At 49.3% G+C, this 24,616-nt stretch overlaps 1 protein-coding gene across 1 annotated transcript in view; it reads right to left on the bottom strand.

The window, feature by feature from the left end:
- The window catches only part of Plxna2 (plexin A2), a 207,775-nt gene that overhangs the window by 20,814 nt on the left and 162,345 nt on the right, over positions 1–24,616 (bottom strand). The window contains exons 13-20 of the mRNA XM_071600112.1: positions 16,720–16,871; positions 10,875–10,992; positions 8,906–9,042; positions 7,856–8,023; positions 7,614–7,707; positions 3,286–3,525; positions 2,505–2,648; positions 1,948–2,182 (exon numbers count right to left, since the gene is read on the bottom strand). Of these exons, the coding sequence (XP_071456213.1) occupies positions 1,948–2,182; positions 2,505–2,648; positions 3,286–3,525; positions 7,614–7,707; positions 7,856–8,023; positions 8,906–9,042; positions 10,875–10,992; positions 16,720–16,871 (1,288 nt within the window). The remainder of the gene's footprint in view (positions 1–1,947; positions 2,183–2,504; positions 2,649–3,285; positions 3,526–7,613; positions 7,708–7,855; positions 8,024–8,905; positions 9,043–10,874; positions 10,993–16,719; positions 16,872–24,616) is intronic.

The raw sequence follows: 24,616 nt of genomic DNA, 5'->3' as shown, positions 1-24,616 counted from the left end.
GTGAGTGAGACAGGTTGGCTTTGTAATGAAGGAAGGGGAACTGGGGTGCAGAGACTGGGCGGGTGGGAAGGGAGCATCTGGGTGGGGGAAGAAATTCCTAGGTTGCCTGCTATAGTCTGGATATTAGATGTCTCCCAAAGGCCCATGGGTTAAAGTCTTGGTCCCCAGGTGGGCACTATTGGGAAGTAGAGGAACCTTTGAATTGGGGACTGGAGGGAGATCCTGGGTCATTGAGAAAAGGCCCTTGAGGAAAGAGCAGGGCCCCAGCCTCTTCTTCTTCTGCTCTTTTGCTTCCTGGCTGTGAAGTGAGTAGTTCAGCTCTACTTCGTACTCCTGCCGTGACCTGCTGTCTCATCACAGGCCTAAAGCAGCAGGGCCAAATGACCATGGACAAAAACCTCTAAAACTTCAAGCCAAAAAAACCTTTTATCTTTATAAGCTGATTATCTCGTGTATTTGTTACAGTGACAGAAAGCTGACAGACACACTGCTTTTCTTAGGTACTAAGAAGATGGGCAATTTGTATTGTCTCCTGGGCTTGTCTATAATTTTGATTTTCTTCCTACATACTGAAAATGTGGTTAAAACAAAGAAAAAGGAAGAATACCCCAAACTGGGCCATTCAGTACAGACCCTCTTGGAGGAGCTAGCAGCAGGTAAAGAAGTGGCTGGGGGCTCTGGCAAAGACCCAAACAGGCAAATTGCTGCCCTTTCTTAAGCAAGAGGATGAATCAAGATGCGAACACCTTGGGAAGACCTGGTCATCAGATGCTGGGCCAACAGGCAAGCCCGGGCAGCACAGGGCTTCCGAGGTCTCACCCTGGGCCTGTCTCCTTGATGCCTGAGCCCTGTGGGCCTGGCGCCAGGAGAGCCTCTGCCGCTCTTCTCCCAGCCAGCACCTCCCTTCCATCAGCAGAGGGCTTGTTTCTGAGAATGACGTTTGCAACAAAAGGAGAAATGTTTTGATTTCTAATTGAGATGTTTACCCAGAAAGCCTGCCAGGTCCTCAGCTCAGGAGCATGCCAGGTACACTAGTCACCCCATGACGGGCGCTGCGTGGGAGCCGGGAGCCATCACAATCCCCATTCCCACACAGGTTCCTGGCCAGGAGTGCCAGCAAGCGTGGCCTTCCAAGCTCAGCCTGCAGTACTGATAGGAACCAACCCTGGGGGAGGTGACAGGGCCCAGCAGAGGTGAGGTGCTCTCCTGCCTTCCGGCTGCTGCTCCCACACTCTGTGAAGATGACTCTGCCCTAAACAGGAGCCAGATGCTCCATTGGGCAGATCTAGCCTGAGACAATGGATCAGCGTGGCTCTGACTGTGGGGGCATAGAGTCCCTGAAAGGGAAATGGTGTCAGCCAGATTGTGAGTGGAGTGAGGGCAGGGGGTGGACAAGAACGGTTCAGGGGGACCTGGGTCCTCATCACCTGTGGCCATTCTTTTTTTTTTTTTTGTGGTACTAGGGATTGAACCCAGAGGTGCTCTACTCCCAGTGAGATACATCCCCAGTTATTTTAAAAAAATATTTATTTATTTATGTATCTTTAGTTTTAGGTGGATACATTAGTTTGTTTTTATGTGGTGCCGAGGATCGAACCCAGTGCCTCATGCATGCTAGGCGAGCGCTCTACCGCTGAGCCACCACCCCAGCCCCGTCATTTTTATTTTTTAATTTGAGATGGCATCCAGTTGCTCAGGCTAGCCTCAAACCTGCAATCCTCCTGCCTCCCAATAACTGGGATTACAGGTGTACACCACCTCACCTGGCTACCTGTGGGCATTCTTCATAGGGCTTCTGTGGCCCTAGAGGCAAAGGAAGTTTCTGGAAAAACCGAGGCTGGCGGTGGGAGATTGACAGTGAAGATGGAACTCATGGGCAAGGAGGAGGGAGATAAGGTCAGTGGAGAATGGGGGTCCGAGAAGCCGAGGTATGTATGCCTCACTCACCTTCCTTACACTCCAGGGCCACGCGAGACTCCAGGTTGTCCATCTGCATTTGGAGCCGCTTGAGCGTGAGGTCATTTTCTCGAGACTTGCGTTTGTAGGCAATGAGGACGATGATGACGATGATGAGCAGGAGGCTGCCGCCGGCCGCGATGCTGACGATGGCTGGCAGGGTCAGCAAGCTGTCTGAGATGACACTCACCGAGCCAGGCGAGAACACCATCCCGCCCACGTGAACCTGTGCATTGTACACACACAGACGCACACGGATGCACACAGGTGTAGAGCCCTGGCATGCCATCAGATCCTTGGACATGACAGATCACAACCACATGGTACAGATTTGGATACAGAGCAGCTTCCTGCCTTGGTATCTGCCTTCGGTTTCTTGTGTGCTAAACTTTCTAACCATTTCAATGTAGAACATGGAGATGAGGAGATACTTGAGGGTGTGAGTCAGGCAACGAGGTGGAAGAGAGAGCTTTTCTTTATGACAGATCATGCATGCACAGTGGTGGGAGGAGGGACAGAAGGAAGAAACAGAAGAGGGGCTCACTCACCATGACTTTGTGCTGCCCTGTGAGGTTGGGGGGTTCGCAGAGGAGCTGCGTTTCAGACACGGTGACAGCGCAAGGGGTCTCTCCAATCAGCACTGTGTAGTTGAGTTTCGCTCCTCCAGAGGCGGGGGGACAGAGGTTTTTGCCCTGTGGAGAACAGTCATTTTAATAGGAGTGATTGACACCTGCCCACAGAAGCTAATTGTGTACTTAAAAAGACACTCAGGAGCCCAGAGGAAGAGGAAGAGGAAGGAAAGCAATGAGAGAACCAATAAATGATTCCATAGTAGGATTTTTGGAGCCTCAATTTAGAGAGAAAACAAAGGAAGGAGATAATGAAAGGGAAGAAGAGAGTAGGAAAGACCAAATCCTGAAAAGGAAAAATCTAGGGGAGGATCCCTGGGATTTAACCAAAGTGGCGGGTAGAGTAACAAAACTCTTGGATGGACAGCATCTGGAGACTACAAGCTCTTGGTGTGGAGACCACTGTGGCCACAGAGGTGGCACAGACAAGGAAACAGTTACCCCCAAGTCTCTGCAGAACTTCTGCTTCCCCAAGTTCCCCAGAACAGCAGACCGTGGAAAGCATTATTTGAGAATCCCACTTGTACTCTACGTGGCTCAGTGGGTCAATACCTTCAAACAAGCTCTGCCCATTGGGAGATGGAAGCTTTAAGGGTCCAAAGCACAGACAGGAGGAGCAGAGAGACAAGCAGGAGAAGTGGGGTGCTCCGTCCCACCATGGTCTATGGGGGGGGCAACTCCCCTCTCTGCAGACCCACACCTTCAGGATGATGGGCGATCCTGGCTTTTGATCCAAGACTCCTGTGGGGCTGAGCAGTTCAAAGGTGGGGTTGGGGTAGTAGATGAACTTGGTGTCGTTGTAAATCAGCAAGGACTGGACGTTGTTAAAGACGAATCCGAACTCATCTGGCCGCTCCACAGTGTCCAAGCCTGGCCGGTAGTCCGTGGTCAGGGAGGGTGCCAGGCAGGTCAGGGTGGTCGTGTTCACAACTTTACACACCTATGAGACCCAGAGAGGAGTATTCGAATGTGAGCACCAGTGGGCAGAGGCCGGGATCCAACAGCCCGTCTCCTACTCTCTGCTTGCTTGAGTTTGCTGGCTTTGGGTTACTTGCTTATTTTTATCACATAGTGGGGTTCTGAATGAGAGGTGGTGGCATTTGGGCGGAAGTGCATTTTAATCTCATTTATCTATTCATTCATTCACTCATTATCTGGAGCTGCTATCTGTGGCAGGTACTGTGCTAAGAGTTGAGGCCATAGAGTGAAACAGACCCAACCCCGGGGGCAGACTGCTGATTAAACCAGCCTGCGGCATTGTAGGGCACAACACAATGCTGAAATGCAAGAATGGATGTGAAACACACAGTCCCTGGGAGGATCAGGGACTCTGGGAGTGTGTGTGAATGGGGGAAGGATGGCCTGCTGCAGGGTGGTGGTGACTCATCCAAGTTTTCCTTTGGAAGAAAGGAATGCACTTTAATCTCAAAAATGAGAAGGCTTATCTAGACAAAGAGAGGGAGGTGTGGGGGAACAAGTTCCAGGAGGGAACAGCACTTCAAGGGCCTGGGGGTGAGGAAGCAGGGGATGTTTGAGAAAGAAGTAGGACAGAAGCAGTGTAGGATGTGTGGGCAGGTGGGTAGTATGGAGCAGAAAGTGGTATGAGATGAGCACTTTGCCCTGCTTAGCACATAGTAGGTGTTCAGTTAGTGTTTACTGAATAAACAGGACTGTGCAATTCCACGTCTTACCCAGGATCTCGCTCTCTCTCTCTCTTACAGAATTGACACTGAATTCATGTTGTCCTTTTTCCTTTTTTCTTTGGTCTGCCATTTAAAAATCCTGGCTGGCTCCCCCACCCGCCTTTTCCTCTGGTGGTTAGTTCTGGAGTTGCCCCAGGTGGCAGCCAGACTGAAGGAACCACTAAAGAGGACTCATGCAGGCCTTGGGAAGGAAATCCAGACTCCTGCCCCATCCCCTGGCTCCCACTGGGCACAGCTCAGTTTCAGCTCTGGGAGCCAGGAGGTCCCAGGAATAGCCAAGGGCATCTCTGAGAACTCGGACTGCTCAAGTACATACTGTCCCGGCAGGGCCCCACACGTGTTGTGTAGCTGGCCAACACACACACACACACACACACACACACACACACACACACGGACTTCATGTTCAGAAATAAGACTTGTGTGTGAAATTGCAAAAGAGCTGACACTTGCATAGAGATTTTATCTAGAGATTATGTCAGAGCTTCAAGTCCAAGTCTTAACCCTCCCTTTCCAGAGGGAGCTCCACAGTTTAAACCAAACGGCTCACTGGGGCCTTCACGCTGTAGTAGCGGTCGGTACCCACTCCTGCCCTCTTCATTGCACACTTCTGCAGCTCCCTTTGAACTTGATGCACTTTTCATTTTGCATCTGGGGACACTGAGGCACAGGAAAGCAAGGGCTGCAGTCAAATAGGTAGAGTGGAGCCAAGGACTGGAAACCCTGGCTCAGGAGGGAAGCAACCAGCTTTACTCAGAGTTGTCTCTCCATCCTCTGTCCCCACCGGCCTCCCGGCTTCTCCTGGTTTCCCTGTGAATAAGCAAATCAGTCCCAAACAAGAGGCCTCTGTGTTTCCTGCCCTGTGCTGCATCCGCATTTTGTCTGCCAAACATTCCTTTGGGCTTTGCAGCTTTGCCCTGGCTCTCCTCGCCATCCCCTCGGGTTGCTTCGAAACCCAAAGGGCAAGAGAGAGGGCTCTGGGTGGGCTGAGATGGGACCCGAAAGGGGTGATGACAAGGAGGCGGGGCGGGCAAAGTGCTTCCTTCCCTCTGTCCTGCAAGCAGAGGATCAGGAAGAGGTCTGAGCTTCCCACTGTGGGGCCAGACTTAGGGACGCTGTGTTCCCACAGGCCTTTCCTGCAGGCCTGTGGACTCCAGGCAGGGAGGCCCAGGGCCCCCAGCTCTCCAGAGGTGGAACTAAATCTTAGTTCCTTGAAACCCTGAGATCCATGGTGTGGGGGGCTGGGGAAAGTGCTGGGGAGATTCCTGCCAGGGCTGCCAATGAGTCCTCGTGAGGCGCGGGGACCTGAGGCTCAAGCCCCATCAGTCTTCACTCCCATTGGCTTCCCTGGGATGAAGACTGTGGGCTTCGGGGGTCACTCTTGTCACTCAGGTACTCACTCTAGAAAATTCTCTGTGTATGGTGGTCATTATGTCCTTTGTTTTCTGTATACTGAAGCTTGGCATCTAGGACCCAGCTCTTTGGAAAGAGCTGCCAATTCCTAGAGATGGCAAAGGACTTGCTGGCCAGGGACATGCCTTTCAGATGCAAACCAATCAACCCAGCCCCACTTTCTAACCATCTCCTTTTACACCGAGTCACTGTCTACATTCCCTAATCACCCCAGGGCTCAGTACCAAACAACCAGGGAGGACAGTCCCTATGCACAGAGCCACTGAAATGACTCCAACCAGCTGATCTGAAACCCTTGGCCCTGCATGCCTATCCCTTCCTGCAGAGACCTCAACAGAGACTCTAGCTGCCGTTTCTCCTCTCCCTCTGCGTCCTGATAGAGCTGGGGTTTCCCCACGTGGCCCCCATGGCATGGCCCCCTTCTTCTCGAACTCGGCTCTGTGTGTAGGACAAACTACACTCTGGCCTTGCTGTGTCTGAATAATAATAAACTCTATTTTAAAACATGTGTTTAATTTTCTTGGGGAGATGGCTGGTCCATCAAGGCTGTCTGGGACTGTTCCCGGTTCCACGTCTCACCTCCTCCCGCAGACCCTGGGAATGGGGGTGATCTGTGAGCTTCTGGGAACACTAAGATTCTTACGGAAGCCAAATGAGGTACAGGCTCTTTCCCCATGGCTCCAGCCTACACCCGGGGGAAGAGGCCTGTGCTCACCTAACTGGAAGTGTGTGACCAACTGTGGTGGGTTCTGAAGTGTGCTCCTATGTCTCTGGCATAAGGGAATACCTGGCTCACCAGCATTGCTGTGGTCTAGTTATGAACAGTCCAGGTGCTTGGGATCTAGCGTGGCCCTGCCACCAGTCACCTTTGTGGTTGCAGCAAGTCATTTATCTATCTGGCCTTAGTTTCCTCAGTCAGCTATGCAAGGAGGGGGCTGGACCAGATGATCCCTGAGAACTTTTCGGGTCCAGTGTTCTAGCACTCCATCATTTAGTGTATTTTAACGGTCTCTAAGCATGCTGGGAATGGTCAAGGATAAGAGAAGAGATGACACCATCTTTGGCATCTCCATCTTTAGCCCCTCCAGTCCTCTGAAGGTCAGAGCAGTAATCACAGAACTGCCTATGAAAATCAATGGCCTTGACAGCATCTTTTGGGCTATAATGGTGAATATAATAATATTTCAGAAAATACTGGCTTTAAGAGTGAAATGGAGCCACTAGAGCAAACTGAAAACTTTATGATAACTTATCAGATATTCTGTTCTCATCAGAATAAGAGAACTTCTTTAAACTCACAAAAACCCACCCTGGTGGGGTGGGAAATAAAATTATGTGGCCCTGAGCAAAGGAATAAAGTAAAATGTTCAACCTGATCATCCCAGCAATTAGGTTCTGGGCAAGGTCAGAATTATTTGTCTGAAGCGACTAATATTTATCAAGTGCCAACCAAGCATTGGCCAAGGGCTGCCATATTACAAATCTGCGAAGCGAGTCTTAGCACCGCCATGTACCACATGGATCAGAAAGAGTAAGTGACTTGATCATGGTTGTATAGCTAACAGATGGCAGAGTCCTGCTTCCAATCTAGAAATGTCTGCACGCGGAGCCAGAATCTCTCCCCCAGCCACCCAGCGTTTCTCAATGAACCTTGAAGGGAACGTGCCATAAAACAGGAATCCTTTTATGCTCTGTCATAAGCTCTGAAACTATACACTCAATATATCACCTCTGACAAGAAATTATCTGTAATTATAAAAATGATTTTAAAGCTCTGGTATTTGGGATCCTGATTCCAGGCCCAGAGTCTTGAGCCGATTCCCCCTCCAGTATCTAGGTGTCTCTATGCCTGACCCATAGATCACAGGGAACTGTGATAACTGAGGACTGGGGTGGACCAATGGCTACTCACATTGACAGATTCTTTGCCATTAAACTTGACCCGGATCCTTGGTTCCTGAATGACATCGAGGTTGAAGCCTGTGATGGTCAGGGGTGTGTGGCCGCTGAGGACAAGCAGAGGCTAGATTAGGTAAGAGATCCCTCAAACCTGGAATGGTGAACCTGGACCACTGGGATCCCTCCCATGAACCACCCTTGGGCCACAGAGGTCATGCCACTTGGCAGCCAGGTACACTCCACCATTAGCCTCACCTGGCAATGCTCCACTCTGGCTCAATGCGCTGGACGCGAGGGTCATCTATGTACTCAAACTGCAGGCTGTTATCCACACGGGCCCTGTCAACACTCACGGAAACCGGGACCGGGCCCAGTCCATTGGCTGATGGGGGTGAGACACACACGATCTCATTCATGGACCTCCTGATGGGAAGAAAACATGATGTTTGAGAAGAAAGGCATGGGGACTAGGGAGTGCCCTTTGGCTTGAAAAGATACTTCCCTTGGTCAAAGGTGTGGCCCAGAAAATTTCTGCTGTTCCTTTATGCTCTATGCTATGGCTCACACCCCTCACCTGTGCCCTCTTTTTACCTGAGACCCAACCCTAGAAGGGTCAGGGAAGGAACACATTGGAAAAGTAGATTAGAGAATGTGGAGCAGGGGTTAGGTTCCATGGGCTTTGTGAATTCCTTCTTATCTGGATTTTTCTAGACTGTAGACAGTCTGGTCAGGCTGTCAATAAATATTCATTGAATACTTACTCTGCACAGTGATTACCACACAGTGCTTGCTTTTGTAGAATTTATAGTTTATTGTCAGGCAATACTGGGCAAACTGAGTTCTCAGGCATGGAGTCTTTCAGAATTCTTTCAGGAGTCTCTGCATCTCCAGGGCTCATAGGAGTGGCTGATAATAATAAGTGTTCATTTTTTTTTTTTAAATGCAGGGGATTCCTGGAGCATCAGTATCTGTGCTTAAAAAGCAGACCATGCAGCCTCCATGTTTCTCAAGCCACTATAGTGGGGACTCAATGAATGCCCAATTCTCATGGTGACTAGAAGAGCTCCTAGGAACCTTCTCATGGCCCTCACTTCCAATGACTTTTTGAAGTAACCAGTCCCTGTGATGCATGGGACATAAATTGACAAGTGGATTGTATGTCTCACAATGGCTGGAACAGTTTGGGCCCAGGAAGTAGCAAATAACACGGAGGCAATGGGGCAGGCCTATGCAGGAACATTCAGAGGAGCGTGTGGGCACAAGATCCAGAGGCAGTCTTCTAGCCAGGTTTCAAGTTCATCTCACCCGTAGAACTCGCAGGTCTGGTTGCCCAGGTATACGGCCACGCGGCTCCCAGCACCAAGGTAATGGCCTGTGATGGTCACCATGGTGCCTCCAGACTCTGGCCCTCGGATGGGGTTGAGTGACAGCACGGAAGGGTTCTTTGGGAAGAAGCAGAGAAATACTTGCAGCTTAGGTCCAGGGTTAGAATTAAAGTTAGAAGAAGGGACTGTCGTCCTGTTAGGAGTGGAGGTACTTTTCTTGGGCTTTGCAGTCCCAAGTGCCCTCTCAGGAGCTGAAACCCTTTCTAAGAGTCTCTGGGCATGTCCAGGGAAGGCAGAAGGCCACGTATTGGAATTAATTAACTCCCTGGGGAGTCTTATGCTCATAACATTGAAGGGAAAGCAGAGGTGACACTGACTAATCTATCAATTAGTTTACAAATTGAGAACAATTTGAAAATGCTTCTCTATCTAGAGCCTGTCCTGATTTTTTTGGCACAAAATCGATAAGGCTGAATAAAGCATCCTTGCCTAAGTTGGGCAGCCAAGAGCCTACAGCCCTCCACAAATGGTCTGTACACTTGGCCTTTTATCCCTCCCTAAGCACATTAGGATTTCCAGTGCTGAGAGCCATCAGTAAATGTCAGATATGACTTCTCCCGCCCTCCCCAAGAGGGTGGCATGCTGCTGGCTGGGACTTTCTAGAAAACTCACTGAGATATAAGAGTAAGCCTAATACATAAAAGGCATGTCTAGGCTGAGATGGACTAAGTAGCTGGCCTACATCACAGAGGAATTACTTCTGCCTAGAGGGAAATGGAGGGAAAAGTACATTTAACTGAACGACTACACAGGTAAAAACTCTAGTCTGTATTAGCCACTCACTCACTGGCTGTGGGCCCTGAGGTACGTTTCGGGATCATTCTGGACATCAGTTTGCTCCCTTGTCCAGGGAGGAAGGGGCGCTGGGTTGTTCCTAAAGCCCCACCAGCTCTCCCATGGACGATTCTCTCCTCATCTCACTCTTCTGTCTGCCTCTCATCTGCAGTAGGCCCAAGATAGGCCGTGGTACTCTCCATTCTGAGAGGAAAGTACGAGAAAAAGGTAGAAATGCCCAGATGAGAAGACAAAGGCCTGGAAAACCTAAAATCAGCAGTAAAAATGTTTGAGAGAGAAGAGAATTTCGCGGCCTAATGATTTTTCAAAACCCTTAGCAAGGTTGGTTTGACCCCATCTGCTAGTGTTAAAACTTTTAATGAAGTATTCAACGTGGCAACGTAAGTAGTGTTAGAAAAGGGACTACGGGACCCCAGAAACAAGTTATTGATTCAGTATGAATTTCGCCCTGGAACGCACCGGGGCCTTGGAAGCAAGTTATTGATTCTGTGTGAAGTTAGCGCCAGCCTAACAGAAAGCCTTTGTGATCCTACTACCTGTGGCTGAGTATAAAGAGGTGTTTGCAGGCATGAGTGTGTGTAACTGTGTGTGTGTGTGTGTGTAACCGTACTGACACATAGAGCCACGCCCTCCTAGGCCCTGTGCACAAAGGCACATCCCCGCTAGATCTCATTCAAGTATCATTGGCAGAAAACAAAACATGAGGATAAATATGGACCCATTGAATTAGGTCCCTCAGGCCATGTGTCCTCATTAGGCTGTAATTAGTCCAAGATATCACACTGAAGGGACAAAGGGCAGCCCCCAGCCCTCCACATCTAGGATCCACTTTCTAAGAAAGTTCCATTTGGCCTTATTTAGAACTCTGACCTGTGGCCCCCCCCAGGACTCCAACGTCTCCACAGCTTTGTTAATCACACGTCCATCCCACTCCAGCAAGACAGGCCAGAAGTCCTCTTTTTCTGGTCTTCTCTATAGTTTGGGAGAAGCTTGGGAGGGGAGGGGCATGTGGAGCCTTCTTGGGAGAAGTCGGGAACAGGTGTGTGTGTGCCCTTGCTGGGTACCCGCAGCCTAGCCCTCAACCCAGCACTCACCACAAAGGTGTACTGTTGATGAGACTTGGTCATGAACTCTGGCTTGCACTCGCCAATGCACAGGCGCACTGGCCCAGAGGCGGTTCCCACGAGGGCATGGCCCATCTCACAGACGATCCTGAGAAGAGAGCAAACCTTCCAGTGAGCAAACCCTGCCAGTTTGCCTATCCGGTCATAGTGAATGACTCGTCACAGTCTTTCAGGAGTGCTGAACCAAGAACCTAGCTAGGTCACCCATCTAGCTGTGTGACCTGGGATACAGGGCTTTCCTTCTCTGGGCTTTATTCTCATTTGGGCTGTGGGAGGTTGGATTCGATTACTCTAAAGCCCTGTGTACCTTTGCTATACTATGTTGCTGAATTCTGTGACCAAGCCTGTGTTCCCCAGTGCCTAGCATGGTGCCTAACCTTGGGTAGATTCCCCGTATTGGTGGAATAGACTGAATGTCCAACAGAGAGATCTAGCGGCAGCAATTTAATTGGTATCCTCTGCTATGTGACAAGCCAACAGGGCCACTCTCTCTAAAAGAGCAGGTGAGGCCTATCTGCCAAGTTGATTCAATTGTGGTCTATTTCCTGCAGTGAGTTTTTAAAAGGGGGATAGATAATCTGGTGAGATATAGGGAGAGCAGAGCTCTAAACAGGAGCTCCCAGGAAAACGGGAGGGGTGCAGATCTGTGGTGGCAGGAGAAGGGGTGGGAGGCGGATGAGTTCATTAGGCCAGCAGTGGACACCAGACTCCCACTTAATCAAGGTCTGAGCACACTAAGCTGGTAGGCAAGAGAGTGGACTTGGCCCTGGGCTGGAAGTCCTGTCTCACACTAACAGGAGAGCTCGCGGGGAGAGGTGTGTGGTGCTCTCTCTTAAGCAGCCCAGATCAATACCCCCAGCGAGACTTCCCTGGCGCCTATGATAAGTGACACAGTCACATTTAGACAACTGGATGCCTTAGCCGCAGCAGCCTTTTAGCAAGGGGGGGTCAGCTGGAGGACAGGGGAGGGCCTGAAGAAATCAGGGCCTGGGGTACCTCTCGCCTGGACCTGAGTTGGATGGGAGAGGGTCCCTCTGGGCTCAGCAAAAATTAGGCTGGAAATGGAAGGAAGGAAGAATCTTCCTTGTCTCCCACACCATTTGAGAGTTCTGAGCAGCCTGGTGTCTCTGGTAGGTTTGCTTAGTGGGGAGTCGGAAAAACAGGCCCCCTCTCTGCTAATCCCCAGCATTATCCTGGCACGGTGGGGAAGATCCATGTTTAACTGAGTGATGCTTATCTCAACAGCTTCTCTAGGAAGGAAGGTAACTAAACAGAGATTTCATTTCGATGTAATAAAACTTGCATTAAACAAATACGCTGCATGCTTACACACACGGCATGCCGCTGGTCTCCATCTCCTTCATAACTGTTAATCCTAAATAAGTACTTTCACTCCTGGCGAATATTTACTTAACATGCAATAACTGTCTTATTACGTTTAGCATATTAGATGCAACAAGAAAGTACTGAACGTGCATGGAAGAATAGTCTCCCTTCCCTTTCTCTATGAATAAATAAATTAATGATGAGCCTGAATAAACAGGATGGTGATGATCAATTAGTATTTGACACGTAACTGTCTCCCTAAAGCTCATTAGTGGAGCATTTGAGAAGCTTAATTTAACGTACAATGTGCGGTTCCTTTCCTACTGCTACCTGCGGTGGAGTAGCAACTCCTCCATCTTGTTTCGTGGGCGCTGGCACCTGCTCCGGCTGGTCCCTGCTACCCTATAATCCATGCCCTGCACCCTCAATGAGCTGCAGAGGAGAGTCCACTATTTATGGAGGCGATGGGGGCAGGGAGAGAAGAGGAGGCAGATAAGCCCCCTCCCCGCTGCTAATCAGGGCTCACTTATTCCTGACTCCTTTGCCCTTGGACGCTGCAGGAGCGATCCTTGAGAAGAATAAGGGGAAGAAATCATCACTGGCTTGAAAATGGGGAAAAAGGAAACAGGAGAACACGTGAGAGGTCACGGGCAACACTGAAACTTCCTGGGCCTGTCCAGGAAAGGAGAAGTGCTCGTGTGGCCCTGTGCCGCTGTCCCTGTAGGAGGCTGACATTGGGCTAGGGCTTCTGTGCACTGTATTTTCCCAGGATATTTTCATGGGTTCATCGTGTATTGTCAAGAACCTGGGAGAAGAACAACAGATGGAATGGAAGCTCCCTGATCCGTGCAATGCTAAGCATTTGCAGTTGGCTCTGAATGTCCCTGCACAGTGGCACATGAGGAAGGGGCTTGAAGCTGAACTGCAGTGAGTACCCAGAGCTAGCCCAGGTTGTCCTCCTGGACATTGCAGCTGAGCTCTTTCCTTGCTCAGGGAGTGGGTGAGACAGGGCTGTGGTGAGCAGGAGGCCATGGGCAAGGGTCTGGGTGGGTAGGTCTAAGATCTGAATGGGAATGTGAACAGGATCTCCTGCCATCCTCCGACTCTGCTATCGGGAGGGTCTTGGTATCTCCAGTTTACAGACAGTGACACTTGGGCTCAGAGATGCTAAGTGATTTATCTATAGCCACAATTCCAGTAAGTGGCCGATTGAAATACAGGTTAGTTGGACTCCAAAGCTCATGGACTTTTGACCACTCCATTCTATTGACACAGCATTTAATGGAATGCTTTGGATGTCTGTAGGGAGGGGACAGTACATACATGGGAGCCATGACAGAGTTGAGGTTTTGACAGAGCGTAGTGGGGAAGACCCAGCTGGTCTCCTGAGGCTCTGAGAGCTAACCACTTTGCCTCCTTCTTGATTGTGGACCCACCATAGGCCTTGGCGCATGTGACTTCCTCCTCTAGGCTTTACATGCTGGGTGCTGTGGTTTGATTTCAGGGGTTTTCCCACCTTCCTGGTCTCCTCCCTGTGTCTCTGGTGGTTCCAGGCCCTATGTATTATCAGGAGGCACCAGTTAGAGATGTCTAGATTTTCTCTTTGTAAAATGAGGAGATAGACCGAACTAGCTAGTGTTGACATTTGAAGGTTTGACTCCTGGTTGACAGAGTATTCTGGAGATACATAAGTGCCACCGATAAGCTTTCTAATGGAGGATGTTGCAGATTCCAGGAGACAGACTGCTTCAGCAACCCAAAGACCATCCAGTTGATTGTAGAGATCATCTATTCTTCATATTTATTTTTCAGATGAGACATTTGAGGATCAGAGAGCAAAGTGACTTACCCAAAGCCACTTAGTTCACAAATAGCTGAGTTACATCTTAACCTCCAGTTTCCTGGCACTAACTAGCCTAGTGCCCTAGCTTCTATACCACAACCACCTCCCACAGATTGGTGTGACTGTCGCCTATTCCCTGGTGTGGTAGGCACATGTATCTCACATCCATCCAGCTGGGTCTGAGTCCACAGGTATATAAAGCAGGCAAGAGGAAGGGTGGTCTGAACTTAGTCTGCCTTGCACAGAGCCCCCATCCCAGGAGGCACTGAAGAGCGCCCTCAACCTGTGTCCCATTACTCAGAAAATGTCCTGTGACTGAACCATCCGGCTCCTCCTCAGACCTGTGGGGTGCTGATTGCAGGACTAAGCAGGGCCCTTTAACCAACATTAACCTAATTGCTGAGTGATAGATGGCACGGCACAAACATATGGTGAATCATTACTGTGCCCGCTAATGCTGCCCGTGCCCAGGACTCTGCACTGAGCCCGTTTAGCCAAATTCATCTCTTGCAGACATCTGTAACGATTGTGCCTGCTGCTCACTACCCGGGATGGAGGCTTTAATGATGTTAACAAACTCTGAAACCTCGAGAGTGGTAATGAGTCTGGCACGGCTGGAAACCAGGGCTGCATCCAGCAAGGCACAGGGTGTGCTCACAGCCTCCTGCCTGTCCCATGCCCGAGGATGGCAGTGGTTTTCTAGGATCACCACCAGTCTTGGCAAGGGATCTTGGTGACCATTCACCCACTAAGGCTCCTTTCATATCCTCACTTCCAGTTTCTCTTGACACTTTCTCCGTCATGGCCCTGGGTGAATGCAGTGCGTTGGATTTCATAAACAGAACTCAACTTCTTTACATTTGTATGGCACATTAGGCTGATGAAGGTCGGAGAGACTGGACAGCTTGCTGAGGTCTCAGGGCTGGTCAGTACAGCAGCTGGGGCTAAAATGCAGTTTAATTCCACATCTCATGAGATTCTGTGGTCCAGCTGCCCAGCAATTTGCACTTCTCAGCTAAAAGTCTGACCCCTCCTACCCTTCCAACAAGTTGGAGTCTGGTCTGTATCCAGAGGCCCAAGGCAGGTCCTCGAGGCCGGGGTGGATTTGGGGTCAGGATGACTGAGTGCCTAGTGTAGTCTGGCACAAAACTGGCCTCTGTGGAGACTGTCTGGCTGTGAGGGCCTCTGAAGGCTGTCCTGGCTCCTCCCCGGCAGCTCTTACCAACTCTGTCATTTTCCTTGTCACCCTCTTTCATCTCTTTCCTGTAGGCCTAGCCAGCATTTCCGCCAAGTCTCATCCCTTGCAAGGATAATGTTGTCAGTGAAGGATTGGATGCAAGGATTGAAGGGATCAAGTTAGCTCTTTTACTTCCACATCTGTGGTCAGTATCCATCACCTAGTACCCAGAGTCTGAGGATTCACCCCTTCTGCCTCTCACACTTCTCTGGGCCATACTGAATCATGGTCCCTTGGAGTCTCAAAGCCACATGCCGATGAATCATGGAATATTCAGGCCTCTCCTGTCTAGGAGTCTTGCCCACAGTTGCTATGGAAAGGAAGCACCCTAGACCAGGGGTCAAAAGACTGGAACTCGAATTCTGCCTTGTGCGCCTAGTGAACTGGGGATAGTTATTTCACTTCTCTGAGTCTTTCACTCTCTTGCTTTGCAAAATGGCAATGACAATAATTTCCTGGTCAGGGCCCTGAGCAATTAAAAATGAGATAATGGATGAGAAAATATTATCTTAACTGAAACGAGCGGATGAAAGAAAGATACAGTGGTGAGATTTTTATGGTTGCTATTGAGGGTTGGTTCTCAGGAGGTCAAAGGGGAGGACCTAAGGCTGCAGAGGAGTGAGGCTAAGGGAGGAGAAACCCCTGCCCCAAAGTCAAGCTCCTGTTATGCTCCAAGTAGTTCATGCAAAGCTGCATCCTCAGTGGAATCACTTGACCCAACTTCACATGGCGAATCAGGCAGAATGATCTGATGGCTCCCTCCCGTCTTCCTGTGGAGGGGTGGCATCCCGCCTTCCATCCTCTCATCCCCAGCTTCGTGCCCACCTCCTGCCCACCAACTCACAGCGGCCGCCACTGCCAAATGAACACCCCAAATTGGAACATATGTCACTCCTGGAGCCCCGGTCACTTGTCCGCCACTACATGCCTATTTTCTAATTTCCAGCTGGCATTTCCCTTAGTGAAATAAATGAATTTGCTCCGGCGGAGGCCCTGCTCGGATTAAGCTGCTGTCAGAGCACCATGCACCAAACAAATTGTTGCCCGCAGCCCACCGTGCAGGATGCATTCCAATGGGGGCTGGCAGGAGGGGCCTGGGGAGACCACGGAGGAGCCTGAGCTTGTCGGGAAACTGGCTCAGTCATGCCAGCGGGCAGGCATGGACTGAATGAAGGGCAGGATTGGTGCCGAGAGCCTTGATGCCCGAGGAGTCAGGGAACAGGAAATCAAGCAAAACTCCACCTTCTGAAGGTGGAGGTGGGTAGGAGTGCCCTGGGAGGGTTTCTAGGACAGGTTGCTTGGCAGAAGGGGGTGATGGGAGATGGATTCTGGAAAAGCCCCAAAGAAGGAAGAGGAGTGTCTCCACCCTGAAGCATTAATAGGAAATAGGCCAGCTAGGGCCGACTTACTGCTCAGCGATGATGTATTCCCCTGGGAGGGGTGTGCAGGGCACACCAGCCACCTGCACATGGTGAGCGATCTCGGAGAAGTCCAGGCCCAAGTTCACGCCATGGATGGTCACTCGAGTTCCTCCTTCGGGTGGTCCTGATACTGTCAAGATCTGCAAGAGAGAATTGCCATTAGTCAACCTGGTCAGCCGCAGGAATGGAGCAACAGCCTTTTTCCCCTCCCCTAGGCTGGTGGGGGTTGGTATGGTGCTTAAGGACTTTGAGAGACACTTGGACTCTGGGTGAACTTTGTATGTCTTCTACACTTTTAAGTTTATCTAGGATCCTGACATCATCTTCTGTTTTGCACTACTTCCTTGGTTAAGACATCCATTCATCCATTTATTTAAAAAAGTAAATCAGAGAGAATTTTGGGGCTGGGGATGTGGCTCAAGCGGTAGCGCGCTCGCCTGGCATGTGTGCGGCCCAGGTTCGATCCTCAGCACCACATACAAACAAAGATGTTGTGTCCACCAAATACTAAAAAATAAATATTAAAATTCTCTCTCTCTCTCTCTCACTCTCTTTTAAAAAAAATTTAAAAAAAAAGAATTCTGGCTCAAGGCAGAAAAGAATTGTTTGAGATGCATCTCTAATGCACGAGTTGCCTGATTGTGATCAAGTCACATAATCTCTTGGAACTTCAATTCTTAGCTGCAAAGAGAGTTTTATCATGTTTATCATGTCTACCAACCTTGCAGGGAGCTTGGGAACCCCCAACACAAGGTGTGCTGGGAGCATTTTATAAACCAGAAGGGTTTTGTGACTGTGACAGTGTTATTATTGCCATTCCTATGTGCTGGATCCTGTGGGGGGTACAATGATGAATACCACTGCAGATTTGCCCTCAAGAAACTTACAGTCGGGAGGATAAGATAACAAAGGCTCATAAATAACACTGATTCAGGGTCTATTGCGATAAGATAGAGAGAAAATGGGGTGGGAGCTCAGTGAGGGATGAGATTAGGTATGGCTACAGGGGAACCATCAAAGACCTGGAATGTGATTGCCATTATTCTGGGAAAAAAAAATCCTATGACATATGTTAGATGTTAGGACCAAGAAGAAATAACTTTAGGGTTTTCCAAATCCTTGCTGTCTTCCTATTAGCAAAGGATCATTTATTTATTCATTTCCCAATTCAGTCACCAAATGCTGAATGTCTCATTTTGCTTTGACCCAATAGGAAAAGTAATGGCAGAATCCATTTCTCCCACAGGGTAAACTTCTGTCTGGGAAGAGATCAGGCTCTTGGAAAAATGCAGTTCTTTTGAGACCCATCAGATCCCAGTGAACAAATTCATGCTTTGTGGTCCAATGAGCCAGGCATGGTGGCATGCACCTGTAATCACAGTAGCTCAGGAGACTGAGGCAGGAAGATCACAAGTTCAAAGCCAGCCTCAGCAAAAGCAAGGTGCTAAGCAACTCAATGAGACCCTATCTCTAAATAAAATACAAAATAGGTCTGGGGATGTGGCTCAGTGGTCAAGTGTCCCTGAGTTCCATCCCTGGTACCGCCTCCCCCCAAATTATCATATATTCTGACTCCTCCACTCTTCTCTGGTACAGACAGTTTCCTCAGGGGTCTGAGACTCCTGGGTCTTGGGGGATAGACCCTAGTCAACGAGAAACAGGGAGGGGGCTGCTTCAACTCTGTGCACAGCATCGGGAGAGAATTTGCTCTTAGCTCCTGGTTCTTTTTGATCCACTTGAACTGAGCTTCAGCAGCACCTCCATCTCCTCCCCCAGCCACCTGGATGACATGAACCCACCTACCCAAAGGAACTGACGAAAGTGTGGCAATTGGTTCCTCTCTCCTTCCCCCACTTTTATTTTTAAAAATACATTCTTTTGCTCACTGCAGTTAATTACAACCTTTCAAAAAAAAAAAAAAAAAAAAACAACTGTGAAATGAAATCTTTCTGGAAAGCCTAAAAATATTTTCGTCTTGCAGGTAGCCTGTGGGAGATTACATTGTGGATTCGCAGTGGCACTGGCGGGTTGTACAGGACAGTGTCCTCTTCCTGGTAAGTTAGTGCAGTCTTTCCTTCCAGTATCCAAGGGTTATGGTCAGACACATGGTTTCTGGTGCTGAACTGCTGTAGGGTCAGTTTATTGGCACAGAAATGCTCGAAACACAAGTCACCATATATTGTTTAAAGGAAGAAGACTCCCAACCTCATTTGTAAATTATTAGCAGGTATTATGATCTTGGCATGAAGGTACATGTTATGGAGATGGGTAGTTCCAGCTCATCCTGCTGGATTTCAAACTAGGAGAAATATTATCCCCTGGAGTCATTATACTAGGTCCTCAAGGCTTGGAAAGTATCTGGGGAAGGTTGGGTCTTCATGAGAGTCTTCTTTCCATGCTATGTCCGATGCTGCCACCACGTGGGGTAGGTGACAAGGGAGTTTGAAGGCAGGGGAAGCCTCTAAACAGCTACCCTGCCACGAGGCTTAGAAGGGATGTGGAGCTTGCAATTTCTTTGCTTAAAGCAAAACCGGTGTGCAAAAATCTAGATTTCCAAAATTTAGATGAGGTGGTGATTATTTGATTTGCAAGAGGATTCCCAAGGTCTCCATTAGTGATGTCTTCCAAATCTATATGGTTGGCTCTGACCTCTCTCCTGAGCGTCAGTCATATATCCAATCACTTCTGGACATCTCTACTTTCATATGTATGTCCCTCAGGCACCTCAAATTTCACCGTGTCTAAAAATGAACTCTTAATTTTTCTTCTTCCCAACCCCAACCCAATTATCCTCCCAGATTCTCTTTCAAGGTTAATGGAATTACTGTGTACCCAGCCAGGAATCTTGTAAGCATCTTCAACTGTCCCTTTTCCTCACTTACCACATATACCAAATAAGGTCCCCTGGCCCCAAGGGTGCCTTTGGAATCTGTGTGTTCCACAGTAGGTGTTAAGCAGGGCTCCATGGTCTCTCACCCAATCTAACCACAGGGTCTCCATGCTTCTCCTTGTAAATCTCATTTCCTCTTGGTTGCCAGGAAGAAAATATACATACTTGATGAGGTGGCTAAGTGCTTGCTGTAAGAACCCTCCATGGCTCTGACCGCTGCCAAGGCAAAGTCCTTAATTTCCTGGCCTGGCCTTTGTGGGCCTTTGGGTTCTGGCATCCATCACTTCTTCAGCCACATCTTCCATTCTATAATACGTTCTCCATGTCCTGCCAGATACCAGTAGCTCCTGTACATACAATGCACTTAAAGTCTTCTGTGTGTTTGCACCTATTGTTTGCATTTTCCCAGCTCTATAATCAGAGAGGATCAAGGTAGAAGTCTGTGCTCAGAGTGCACAGGAAGAGAGGAAGGCGTCCTACAGAAAGTAGCTGCCCACCTAAGGCCTTCCAGGGGGCTGTGAATGAGGCGAAGGGCGATGTCTGTGTGGCAGCCTGGAGTGGCAAGAGCTTGGCATACTGCTATTCTCCGTTTTCCTCAGGATTGAATATCTAGAGCACGGCCATAAAGGAAAGCTGTGGTGGGAAAGGACTTCTCCAGAAAGGGAGTAAAGAGGACCCTTCAGGACACACCACCTCAGACCGGGCAGCTGCAGGGTCTCCAGCTCTTTCCACTGTGAGACTCTGCCCTGGGATTTTCTTTTAAAAGTAATATCAGATTGCAGGTCATGCTGGGCTGCATTTCACAAAATTTGGTTCTCTTGGAACCTGGCCTGGCCTTTCTGCATGGGTCTATAATGAAGAAAAAAGGTTGAGTCTCCAGCTATGACTCATAGAACTCCAGTGAAGGCCTTCCAGATATGAAAAGATCTGGAGAGCTGCAGGGAAGGGTGAGAGGTGAGGGCAGGAGGGATGGTGGAGTTATGTAGAGTCCCCCATCCACACAGAATAAGCTAAAATATGGCTGGGATGTCAGGCAGGCCCACGTGTCTTGGTTTCCAATTGCAGATGGCCCCTGTGCTGCTGGCTACTCTAGGGAGGGAAGAGAGACCATGTTCGGGTAGTGTATGCAGCAGGAAGGCTGGGACTTCTGCAGTCAGACAGACCTGAATGTGAATAGCAGCTCTGAAACTTAGGAGCTATGTGACCTTGAATCTAATGTCCTCATCTGGAAACAGATGATACTGCTTGCCTCACAGGGGTGGTGTGAGGATTAAGTGAGATAACATTTGGAAATTCCCTAGTATGTTGGTTTAGAGAGCAGGTCTTGATGATTGCTAATTTCCTTCTTGTATATCCCTGCACCTATGCCCCCGAAGACTAGCAAAACACTGGATGCTGGAGTTAGTGGGGAGCTTAGAGAGGATGAAGATCTTCCTATTGATCTGGAAAGAGAACACATGGTTCAGGGAGCTCATGGCAGAGATGCTGGGATGACCCAGGGTAACAAGCTCTGCTTACTTCTGATTGGAGAATGTCTGGGAGTTTCCTTCAGCTTAAGCTTGAGCAGGGAGGGGGTGAGGCCAAGGGCAAAGTCTTGGCTTTGCTGGTTCCGAGCCCCACGTGGAAGCTTATTCTAAGCCAGACATTACCCTTTCATGGACAATAAATTTGGAAGGACACTGACCCCATCCAAAATGCTATTCATTCTTTGCTCCCTTCCTTCTTGCCATTTCTTTTCCCCCTGGCCATTAACCATTGTGGGGTGTGCACAGTATTTCACAATGTAAGCAATGAGTTCTTTCAGGAAAGTGACTCTGAAGGAGGTACCCCAACCCCCCCACACAAATGACTTAAGTGTGTGTGTGTGTGTGTGTGTGTGTGTGTGTGTGTGTGTTTAGTCAGGAGTAGTGGAGAGAGGGAAAAAGGAGATGAAAGGAAGATCTTTAGTTATTGACTAATTTCAACCTCATGCTTGTCAACACATACTGTACTGAGCTCCATGTGGACCTCAGAAGTGAGATCTAGAAGTAGAGGCCTGGGGAGAGAAGAGCCCAGAAGCAGCTGCTGTGTCTGGGTTGGGTGAAGGTTGTTGTGGAGACTCTCCTCTAAGTTCTCTGTGCCCCTTCACTATCCACCCTTCAGACTTGGGGTGGGGGGAGTGTGCTCCCCAGACTCTGGCTCAGCCCTCTGATGTACTATGTGTGCTACTTGGAGACTTTAGTGGCCCCCAAAGCTACAGGCTGTGAAGCCCATGTGCATTTGGTGTGCTAATCCCTCTGCTGGCCAGGCATGCCCACTGACAAATGCCTGCTCCTCCTGCCCAGCTCTGCCCAAAAGATGCCTCCATGAGACCTTCCTTCACTCTCTGACAGAGGCTGCAGCCCCAACTCTGCTCCTACTGACCTTTACGAACACCTCCAAGACAGCCATTGCCACATGGACTATAACCACTCATTGCCTGGAACTATCTTGGCACAGGGACTGTCTCACTTTTCTTGGCAATCTAATATATAGTGTACTATCTGGCATAGAGCAACCATTAGGAAATATTCCCAAAGTTCTGTTATTGGGGTACGCTGGTCTCAATCAGATTTTAGAAGAAACTGCATTCTTTAATGATGCCTGGAAGAGTAGAGGCGCCTAAGTGTTGCTTGTGAGTGGTGAAGTATTTGAACATCGAAATCATTAAGAAGTTTTCCCTGCTTTAATTTAAGCCAACTTCTGGTTTGATTCCTTATCAAATGGAGGACTGAACAGCTGCCTCCTCATTACACATCTTTCAAGTACTGAAGACAGCAATTAAGTCACCCCTGGCCTTTGCTTTTGCAATTCTGTTAGCCTTTCCTCTGAAGATATTATTTTCTAAACCCTTTGATCATTCTGGAAGCTTTTCTCTGGACCTTTGGATTTCCATGCATTCTGAGTGTAGTGACCCAAACCAGGCTGGTGGCTTGAGCAAGTAAGTGCCTGATTGATTAATGTGCACTAGGTAAAGGCTGTAAAGATGGTTTCCCTCTGCTTGTCACATACACCATTAGCCAGGCTGGTCCTGGGCAAAACCCAGTGGAGGGTAAACCCTTGGTACCTTTCCTGTGCTTTGTTTTGATTTTCTCCCAAAGGTTTCTCCCTCCACTTAGGCACCTATCACTCAGTCTTTCTCTCCTCCCTAAAGAAACCTATATTTGCATTTTAATGGGATTTTGAGTTGCCTTATTGTCTTACCTTAAGGGGTTTGGCATTTTGGTTGTGGAATAAAAGTTTTGTCTACTTTTTGCAGGATGCAGAAGGAAAATATAGAGAACACTTTAGGGCTCATTCCAGCATCTCCGTGTCCTGTCCTAGAAACAGTTCCAGGACCCTCCTCACATGTAAAGGAGGTCAGTCCACGTCCTGGCCATGCACTTGCTGATTGACTCATCTTAGGCCAGGAGGATTAGGCCAATAGGAAGTGGGAGCAGGTTGGCAAGCTTAGGCTGCAGTGCATGGGCTGATGGTAGAGGACTAACTGGGAGATCCCTGTCTTTAGCAAGGCCCTCTTAAAGCTTCCCGGAACTCCTAGTTTGGGGAGCCACTTCTCCACCTGCTCAGACCCTACCTAAACAGCAGCATAGCCCAATGAGCCCTGGCTAGTGCCTGTGGGGGTACCCCAGCCAAATCTGCATTCCAGCCAGACTCTGTCATGTTTGTTTTCCTCCGTGGGTGCTGTGACCTGGAAAGCAGCCGCTGTGATGCTGCAGCCGCCCCCGTTCTTGCAGCCACTAATTGAACAGTTCGGCGGGAACTGTGCCACAAAGCCGCCCAAGGGCGAGAGCAGATGCAGCCGATTAATTACAGCTGGGGAGATCCGAAGGGCTGCACCAGGGAGCAGGGCAGGAGGCCCTGGAAGCCCAGGGGCTTGGCAGCCTGATGAGAGAGTGCGAGGCTCACTGCACAGGGATGTCCGTTCCTGGGTTCAGACTCTGGTGGAGACTCAGGCAGAGCCTTAGAGGGGCAGAGTCGGGGCCTCCTTCAGAGAAGGGGCTTGAAGGGTCAGAAGAACTTGGTGGGAGCTTCTCAAAGCTCAGCTCCCATCCTAGAGACCCTGTCTTCCTCGAGTTATGTCTCCAGATCTACAGTGATGGTGGGAGAAAAGATGGGCACTGACTCCAGTTTACTGAAGAATTTTCTGATAATGATGCCTGCCATTTATTTTTCCACTTATTAAATATTCATAATGAGTCAGGAATTGGACCAGGGGCTCTATCTATTGTATCCCACTTAGAGCTCAAAACAAGTGATGAGAGTAGTACTAATATCATCTGCATTTTGCAAATGGGGAACAGGGTCCCAGGGAGGCTTGGGCTGACCATGGATGGCAGACACAGCTGGGTCTTTCCAACCTGTGCTTTTAGCCTCCATAGAACTCTGCCTGAGCTGACCATCCTCCTACTCTTGGAGAGGGTCCAGGCCACCAGCCACGAGCACTCATGCCCCAGTCTGCTTATCATTTCCCCCTGCTCAGCTTCTGACCCCTTTCCCTTGGCTAAGGCCAGAGCTCATGATTTCAGAGAAGCCTTGGACTTGGCTTTACTCCTGCCACCTCTCTGAGCTTCTGTATCCATCTCCCTTCTCTCTGCCCCCCCCCCCCCCCGTGAATGTCCACACTTGCCTCTTGGCCTTGCCCCCCCTGTTGTCTCTCCCTGTCCCAGCTCCCCAGATGAGGTTAGCCATGGGAATTTTTGGTTTTCTTCCTATCTCTGAAGTGGGCCTGGGCAAGATCATAGTGCCCATTCCTTTCTCTCCTCTGGCTCTGTAGCTGTAGAATTCTATTTGTCCAAGTGAGCTCAGACAAGGATAGTAACCAGGTCAAATGCGGGGATTCAGAGTCAAGTAGCTGAGTATTCAATCCTAGCCATGCAATTTTAAGAAAGTTATCACCATTCAGAGCACCTCAGTTTCATCATCTGTAAAATGGGGCTAATGATAAGAACTTCTACCCCACGAAATTGTGAGGTC

The sequence above is a fragment of the Marmota flaviventris genome, chromosome 12 (genome assembly GCF_047511675.1).
Source record: "Marmota flaviventris isolate mMarFla1 chromosome 12, mMarFla1.hap1, whole genome shotgun sequence".
Classification (NCBI taxonomy): domain Eukaryota; kingdom Metazoa; phylum Chordata; class Mammalia; order Rodentia; family Sciuridae; genus Marmota; species Marmota flaviventris.
This window is presented reverse-complemented; position numbering and strand designations above follow the sequence as displayed.